The sequence below is a fragment of the Apodemus sylvaticus genome, chromosome 4 (assembly GCF_947179515.1).
Source record: "Apodemus sylvaticus chromosome 4, mApoSyl1.1, whole genome shotgun sequence".
In the NCBI taxonomy this organism is placed as follows: domain Eukaryota; kingdom Metazoa; phylum Chordata; class Mammalia; order Rodentia; family Muridae; genus Apodemus; species Apodemus sylvaticus.
Window position 1 is genome coordinate 14,657,404 of NC_067475.1, and position 8,872 is coordinate 14,666,275.

Consider the following 8,872-nt stretch of genomic DNA (forward strand, 5'->3'; position numbering starts at 1 on the left):
AGGAGGAAGCAGGTCACACCTGTGCTGGCTAAGAATGTCTACCCTTCCATAAGCAATTGAGAGCACGTGATGTTTTTGCTCAGGGTTATCATATGACTAAGGTCAATTCTAGGTTTGCCAAACCAAATATATGGAAGCCGGAAGTTTTGAAAAGCGATTACCAAAGATGTTTAACTATATTGAGATCACAACCTGAAGTTTAAGCATAGGAATAAGACAAAGGTACTTGACCTTTGCTTCTGAAACATGCATATACCATGATGCAGTTACCAACGGTGGCATCTTGCTGGCAAAGATACGGCCACTTGGTTTGCACTTCCCCTTGGGTGACCGTTCCTCTGTCTGAGGAGATGATTTTATGACTGACCTGCTTGAGAAGTGGCCTGTTGTTATCTCCTCTTGCTACTAAGGAGGCAACCTAGGCAGCCTGAGCCTATGCGGGCGCCAGTACGGATGTCTGAGTTTTCCTGAGACTCATCTGATTTTCTTTCTTGATACCCAGTTAGTAGTTCTTAAGCCAATGGCCAATAGAATGATCAGGGGTGGGAGGCAAATGTTAAGTTCTCATATGTCTTCATTGGAAAATATATGAAATCTGGACAAAATACCAAATGCTTGAATTCAGGAGACATCCATGCTCTTGTGTAATTAAACTGAGAAGAGAAGAAGCTACAGGTCACATGATCTTTAATAACCTAGGAGAGAATCCTGAGCATGCCTGTGAGGAGTTCACTGACGTGGGACCCCCCCCCCCCCCCGCTCTAAATGTGGGTGTCGCTGTTCCCCAGGCTGAGGGCCCAGTGAGCTGAAGGCCTGCACCCACCTCTCCATTTCCTCAAGTAACACCACATGGCATCTTCCTCACACTCCTGCTGCCTTGTCTTCCCTGCTGTAACCTACAGCCATGAGCCAAAACAAACCCTCCTTTCCTGAAATTGCTTTGCCACAGTAAAGTGGAACCCACACAACTGATTCCTGCTCTCTTGCTCCATAAAACTCAGAGGAAGTTCCCTGCAGCCGCCCCAGCCCTCGGGCTGGTCGCTAAGTAGCACCTGACACAGCACACCTCCACCTGCTCTGTGGCACAGCCCTTCCCTCAACTTCTGGAACATTTCTTTTTTCTTTTCGGCTTCCTTCCCACACCACCAGGCTACCTCAGTCTCCTGCTCCTCTTCTATCTGACTTGTAAATGCCAGGGCCTGCTCCAGCGGTTCTTCTGTTACCTGTCCTTTACTCTGGAGAGCTTCTCCAGGCCTGTGCACTTGGTGGGGTTTCCCGCCCTTCCCCTCCCCTCACTTCTCTCTTTCCCTTGCTCCCTCCCTCACCTCTCCCTCCCTCCCCCACCTCGCTCCTCTTCCCCTCCCCCACCTCCCCCAGCCCCTCAGCTACCATTTTCCTTTCTGGAAATTCCACCCACATGTCTAGAAGAATTCCGAACCTATCCTCCACCCGCCTCCGGCCTTCTCAGTGCAGCCACCCATGACAGTTCCGGCCTCCTCAGAGCAGCCACCCATCAAACAGTTCTGTGGTTCCTTGCCAGCCCCACAGGAGAGCCACTGGGCCCTAGGCCCTGGACATGGCCTAACTGGCATGAGGTATGAAGCGGGCGCCAAGGTGTCAGTTAAGAGGTGATAGCTGAGAAGCACCTCTCTCATGGCGTGATCTCGGGTCCAGTCTGTCCAATGTTCCCTCAGCTTAGCTCGGCTCCTTCTGCAGCCTCCCTGCTCCAAGCCCTTCTCCCTCACCCGCTGAGAGGGGCTGGCTTCCCAGGGTCCGGGTCCGACATCTCAGCTAAAGGGGAACACTTCAGACTGACACAGTCACCTTTAAAGCGATGACGATGACACCCATTTCCTTTCCAGCTGCAAACCCCTCGGGACTTTCTCGTCCTCTCAGAACTAGCACGGACCCTCCTACCGCTTCCTGGCCTTGCTCACAAGACTCCAGCCCACTTCCCACACTCCACCCTGCTTCCTCACCGCACCGCAGAGCCACTCCGGGCTCTGGGGTTTTACACTTGCTGCTTCTGAGCTCTTTCCATATCTGGGTCCTTCCTGCCCTTTCTCGGCTGACATGTCACCTTTGCAGACTGGCCTTTGGGGCTTTTCCTTGCAGGACTGGACCTTGAACCTTAAACATGGAGAGCAAGAGCCCTCCGCTGGCTGTAACTGAACTCCTCTTTACCTTTTATTGCTACACAGGGTCTAACTACCATCGCCCAGCCTTAAACAAACCCTGTCACCAGGCAGGTCTCGAACTAGAGCGCCTCCTGTCTCAGCCTCCCAAATGGCCGAGCTTACAGCTAGAGAGACTTAGCTACTTGTGCCCACATTGCTGCATGTGAACTTTCTCTTTCTTCTTATATTCCTTTAACCTCCTCAGACTCAAGGTCACAACTAGTTTTCCCATGAGAACTTCCTCAAGCCCCGCTCCACTGTGTCTGCCAACACACATCAGACTATCTGAGCCACAGTAGGGAGTCCGTGACTATCACCTGGAGGAAGGGAAACTGCATGAGACAACCACTCCGCCTATATAAACTTTTTCTCAGTCAGTGTCCTTTAAAATAAAATCACAGCAACAGTAGTACTAGTAACGTAACAATAGAAAGTCGAAAAATGCTAGAATGAGCCAAATAAAATAATAAGGGCATGCTCAGCCAGGACAATTGGAACGTTCTAGGTCGTTTAGGTGTCTTGATTTGCTGGTAGAAATGCAATGCTACTTTACTTTATTCATTGATCCTGATGGGTTTTTTAATAGAATCAACTTGAAAAATTATTACCACTGTAGCCTGTTCTTTGGGCCAAAGAGTCCTTCCAGAAATAAAATACAAAAATAGAAAAAAATTATGTGCATTAAAAAAATAAGTAGATGAAACATATAATACACACACACACACACATACTCAATGTGTCATTCTAAGTACAGCAAAGCTCAGGAGGCACGGACATGAGTGACAGAGCAAGGTATGACACTTCAAAAAGTAATAAAAGACAGCGGGCTGGAGATTGAGCTCAGGGGTAACGTGCTTGCCGAGCAAGTGGGGCACTGTTCAGATCTCCAGAAGCATGCAAAAGCCTGCAAAAAAAGGGCAGGTGTGAGAAGCACCTGTAACCCCAGCTCTCTGGAAGCAGAAGTAGGGGATCCAGGACAACGCTGGCTAACTAGACACATGAGAGCAAACTGGCTTTAATTCATAATTAAAGATTAATTCAATGAGAGACTCTCTCTCAATAAGTAAAACTTATAGAGCAGCTGAGGAGGACACCTGATGTCCACGGCAGGGCTACACAGCCATGTGCATCCACATACATGCAAATGTACACAGGTACACACATGCACACACACATACATGCATACACACATACACACTTCCCCACCCAGACACACACACGCAGACACTAACACAGGCGAGCAGAGTCAAAAGGGAAACTCAGAGAAGGTCTTCCCAAACTATTAGTAAGAAAAAGACAACCCAGACTGGAGACGTAGCTCAGTCATTAAAAGCTAGGCTCCCAAGCAAAACTGTGAGAAAAAGACAGCTCAGCACAGCTACCGGCAAAGGGTCTGGAACGCAGACCCTGTAGCAATCAGGGTGTCAGAAATCCAACCCAGCCCTTATTTATCATATACGGGGGAAGCGCTATTGGAAGAAATGTTAAGTATTAAAAATCAATCTATCCATTATCTACAAGCATTTGTAAGATGAAGGAAGCAAAGTTTTAAGGATTTTCCTGCAACTTTTTAAACTGCTATCTGTGAAGATGATTATAAAAAGCAGTCATTGCAATCAGACTTGTGACCCTGTATAAACTGGAAAATGCCTGTTACATTGTTACAATTTTAAAATTATAAGACAAGCATACTATAATATTCTTTTTAAAAGTAAGTCTATATGTTCATATTTCAACATTTTTAAAACATCTAGAGCTAGGAAACAAAATCTGAAAGAGCAGGGCACACCTAGGCAATGGCTGTGAAGACTTTAATTTTCACCATGTTTTCTCGATTTTCTCCGGTGTTGGTGATTAACATGAGAATTATTTAGTTACTATCAAAGTTAAAATAAAGGCGTCTGATGTCTATCAGGGAACTAGATACTTCCTTGCCCGGATTTCATGTGTGCTGAGTAGAAGGACAGAGTGGGGAAGGTAAGTCCTTTAGGGGTAAAGTGGGGTTCCCACAATAGTGGGCCCCCTAGACGAGTGTCAGTAGGCCGGTCCAGCAGATGGAGACTTTGCCTCCCTCCTGAGAATTCCCTCCAATTTTTCACTCCATTTCTTATTAAGATCTAATTTTCTTCTGAAAATTAGATTAGACGTGGATTCCTAGTCTAAGAGAAGTTAACGGCGGTTGTCTGGCTCCCTTCTCCGTATATTTCTGAAAAAGATAAGCCACGCGGTCACTCCGATCCCAGGAAGAACCCTGAAGGACAACTGAAGGGCTTCTTAGTGCCGTTAGTGCTCTCACAAAAGATGAGCACGAGGAATTTTCAGGAATTTCCCTGAAGACAGCTGTGTCACCCACTTCCTATGAAGCCGTCCCTGCCCTCCCAGTTGCCCAAGACTGCCAGGAATCAGAAGTAGAGCCCCGCCCCCCCAGCCCCTTGCTTATCCTCAACTAACCACACTGGCTCCCTGGGGCCCACAGAAAGGAGTTGCCTCTTGTCAGCCTACAGCTGAGCAGCCCGGGTGCCGGCTGCAATGATGATGGTGTGCCCCGAATGTCCTCTTTCCTAAATTTTCTACGAGTAACTGATTCCAGTGTCCGACTGATAGCTCTCTTGCAAAATTAGTTACAAGATGCCTAGTTTACCTTAATTAGCAACAAGCCAGTCACAAGACTGTGCTCCTGAGTCTCTTGGTGGGCCACAGGTAAATCTCTAGTAAATCTTCCTTGCTGGGATGGACAATATGATTTTCTTTTAAATGTCCATCATTTAAACCATGGGTCTTCAACAACGTTTCAGAACTTTGGCCTTATACATTACTATCTGGCAGAAATCAAATTTTAGCTGAAATCATAAAGATGTATTTCAAAGAAAGAATAAATACAGACAACTTGTGAAAGAGAGGAGGTGAAGCCGGTCGCCTGAGAGAAAAAAAATAGACCCCCTGTGCCTCCAAAGCAGGCTCTCCTCCTGGGGCAGAAAGAGCCCGGATGAGGCTCAAAACAGAACAGAGGTTCTGAGGCAAAAGGGTCCAAAAAGACCTCACAAGGGGGCAAAATGCAAATGGCTGCAGAAGCAAATGAGCACACATTGACAAGTACTCCATGCTGAACAGAGTGCTCCATGCCGAACAGAGTGCTCCATGCCAGAGTGCTCCATGCCAAACAGAGTGCTCCATGCCAGAGTGATCCATGCCAAACAGAGTGCTCCATGCTGAACAGAGTGCTCCATGCCAAAGAGTGCTCCATGCTGAACAGAGTATTCCATGCTGAACAGAGTGCTCCATGCCAAACAGAATGCTCCATGCCAAACAGAGTGCTCCATGCCAAACAGAATGCTCCATGCTGAACAGAGTGCTCCATGCCAAACAGAGTGCTCCATGCTGAACATAGTGCTCCATGCTGAACATAGTGCTCCATGCTGAACATAGTGCTCCATGCCAAACAGAGTGCTCCGTGCAAACAGTGTTGTGTTCTGCTTCTCTTAGTGTCTGGGGTGGCAGCTGTGGCTGTGAGATTAGAAGTGATTGCTGCTATTCCACAGGCCCAGAGGATGCTAGAGCATCCCCTTCAGACACCTCACAACTACGTGTTACTCTATCCCCAAGGGATAAGAAGCCTCCTTCTGGACACAAACAGACACACACACACACCCCTACACACAAATAAAAATAAATAATAATTAAAAGAAAAAGCATTTGGAAATAAAGTTGCTTTTCTCCATATGGGGCATGAGGTGCTCTGAAGAGGACCTTCGTGTCATGTCACACTTCAGACCTCAGCCGCCAGGCCCCAGCTGAAGAGAGCAGTTCACTTTAGTTCTTAAGGCCAAATTGGTTTTCTTTGGCGACTGTTTTTATTCACAAACCATAACCACAAGAAGCCACCTGGTTGTTGGTGGTGATTTTTTTCACTAGGTTTCAAAAACAGTCTTAATGTGGGTTTCATGTCATCGACAGGGGAGCTGCTAAACAGAGAGGTTAGATCTAAATCTATTCAACCCTGATTTTCAGTTTTATTCAAAATGTGTCCCAAGTCTTCTGGCTTTGGCAGACTTCAATGTTGCTACTTTAAAAAAAAAAAATCATCCTCCCTAAGAGAAGAGGATGTGAAAGTCTCCATTTAGGAGGTTACCTAAAAGGTGCCTGTTTTTCGATAGATCCTAGCCATAGAACCTGGCTCAGGGTTTGCTGAATGAGGAAGATGTGGGGGGGAGGGGAGAGGCTCAAGCATTGAATGTCTCCTAGGATTTACAGAGGAAGATGAAGACAAAGTCCTAGCAGAATCCAAGCTCTACACGGAAACCCCATCAAGCCTCCCCAGATGTGCGGTGTCGGCTGAGAGGGTCCTGAGCAGCGTGCGCTGAGAGGACGCTGGCAGTGCAAACTTCCTGCCCCCTCAGGAGAGCTGCGTGCTTGGCCCTGTACATAAAACATCAGCATTTGCATCCGTGGGCCGTTCCTCCACTCCTGCATCACCTCTCTTCCATCCACACTTTACACCACCACAGTCCTCTCTTCCCGCGCCAGTACTGGACAGCCGTGCACCTGCCTCAAGTATATGTCACATCTACAAGCCACCAAAAGCCATTTCCATGCACATGCAAGTCTGTGTCCTTTATCAATGCACACTTTTCGGATGCCACAGAATCCGTAAAATATCATTTAAGCCCTGAACAAAAAACGAAAGTCAAATCTAAATAAAACTAAAGGTTGTGTGTGTATCACTCCTAACATGAATACAGCCATTCTCCAAGCCAGAGGACAGTGAGCACATACGCCAGAGACATTTGCTCCTTAGTTTTTAGGACCCGAACGTTCAGGATAAAACCGAAGAGAGGTGCCATGTGGCCTATCAGAAATAACCTTCTCTACTGTGAGAGATGTAGTTTGTAGATTGCATAACATTAGGCATTTTGGTGGGTCATTCACAACTGGTCACAATCCTCAAAGTTGCTCCAATGTTTTCTTTTCATGGATGTGTGTGTATTCGTGTGTGCATATGTGTACACATGTGTCGTGCATGTGGGGACAACCGTGGGAGTCATCCTCAGGAACAACACAGATCTCCTTTGAGACAGGGTCTCTCACTGGCTGGAGCTCTGAAATTAGGGCTGACTGGCTGGCTGGTTAACTTGGGGGTGGGGTCCTCCGGTCTCTTGCCTGTTCTGCATTAGGATAACAGGTCCCGAGTATTTTTATCTGGCTTCAAGAGCGTTCTATGAGCTTGCAAGAAAACACCTCTCTAGCCCCACCAACATGGTTTTATAGTTCAAAACTGGTTGTTTGAAGGTCTCAGAAGTCTTGCAGAAGATTATCCACTCTGGTAGCCATCAGATTTCTCTATGATTCAGTTTTCCTTGCTGGCTTTGGGAGCGTCCTGCTGGGAAGGCAGAGGCCGCTCCCTGCTACCTTAGAAAACTTTAACAGCCGCCACTATTTGTTTTAAGAGCAGCCAGCAGGAGCCAAAGGCCACTTTGTCCTCACCTCCCCTCCCGGCTCAATTGCGCTGCTGCTGCAGACATTCAAACTCAGGAGCGGCCACTTGGCAGAGCCACCTGGCTTAACTGAATGTCTTTTCATAGAACTGGGGAAGCCAGGGTCGACCACACCGCAACCCTCCCACCTAAGAAAAAGCCGGCTTGTTCCGGAAGGGAAAAAAAGCCTTATTTTTAACTAAGTGCAAGCAGTTAGCATTGGCCTGCTTGAGGTAGCAAGAACTCTCTAGTAGAGCGAACTAGGATCTTTTCAGAGTCCTGTCTCGGGGGGGGGGGGGAAGAAAAACAAACAAACAAACAAACAAACAAACAAAAAGCAAAACTCATGAAAAGATCCGTCCTCTCTCGTCTCTCCCTGTCTCTTGCCTGGGAAAACAGGGAGTTGCAGGGATCAGCCTTCCTCCTTCTGAACTTTCCAGGGCTCCCGGAACGGAGGAGCTAGAAGGTGGGTCTACTGCACACCTATTTCCTGCCTTGCGGGACAGTGGTCCCCAAATGGAAGCCTTGGGGGACCAAAGCCTCTTACCCTTCCAGCTGGCGCTCTGATTTCAGCCCCGGAACTTTGCAAAAAGTCGGCTGGGTGCGCCCTGGGCGCTACACGTGGCCTTGTCCTCCCGCCACGCCCCCGCGTTCCCACCCGCGACCGCTGACTTCCTTCAGCGCTGGGCTACCCAGGACGCTGTCACGAAGGACTTTTTCTACCTAGCCGCGAGCCGGAGCGCGAGGCAGGGTGGGGTCCAGGTGCGGGCGCAGGGACACCTCCGCGGGAGACATTCCGGAAGGAGGTGACGATGGAGTTCAGAAGGTGATCAGACTGGTGCACAAGGGGAGTACCCACCTGTGGTGGGGACCCCAAGCCGGGTCCGGAGCGCTGTTCCATGCAGGCAGGTCCAGCGTCTCGTCGCCTCCGGGCATGGCGCGATCCTAGATTCCCTCAGTCCCCAAGATCCCGACACCGGGACTCTGCCTGCGGGTGTCTATGAGAGGCAGGTGGCGTGGACGCCCTTATAAAGGGAAGTGGCCGGGAAAGCCTGCTGTGAGCCCGCCCCCGTTCCACCCCGCCCCCGGCGGCCCTGCCCTCCCCGCCTCAGTCCCTCTTTCCCCCCCAGACCTCTCTGATTGACTCCTTCAACGTTCATTGCATTTCTTTGGAGCTCACTCTGTGGCCCACACTGGCACCAAACTCAGAGCAATCCTCCTGCC

The 8,872-nt window shown here is 48.8% G+C and overlaps 1 protein-coding gene across 3 annotated transcripts in view; it reads right to left on the reverse strand.

Annotated features, from left to right (window-relative positions):
* The window catches only part of Mcoln2 (mucolipin TRP cation channel 2), a 51,025-nt gene extending 42,363 nt beyond the window's left edge, over positions 1-8,662 (reverse strand). For 2 of the 3 annotated variants that reach the window (XM_052179002.1, XM_052179000.1), the window contains exon 1: positions 8,508-8,662. In XM_052179002.1, the coding sequence (XP_052034962.1) occupies positions 8,508-8,584 (77 nt within the window). In that variant the 5' untranslated portion in view covers positions 8,585-8,662. Of the gene's footprint in view, positions 1-8,195; positions 8,216-8,507 lie in introns of those variants that run through there. The other variant, XM_052179001.1, reaches the window with a different exon arrangement.
* Between the last annotated feature and the right edge of the window lie 210 nt (positions 8,663-8,872).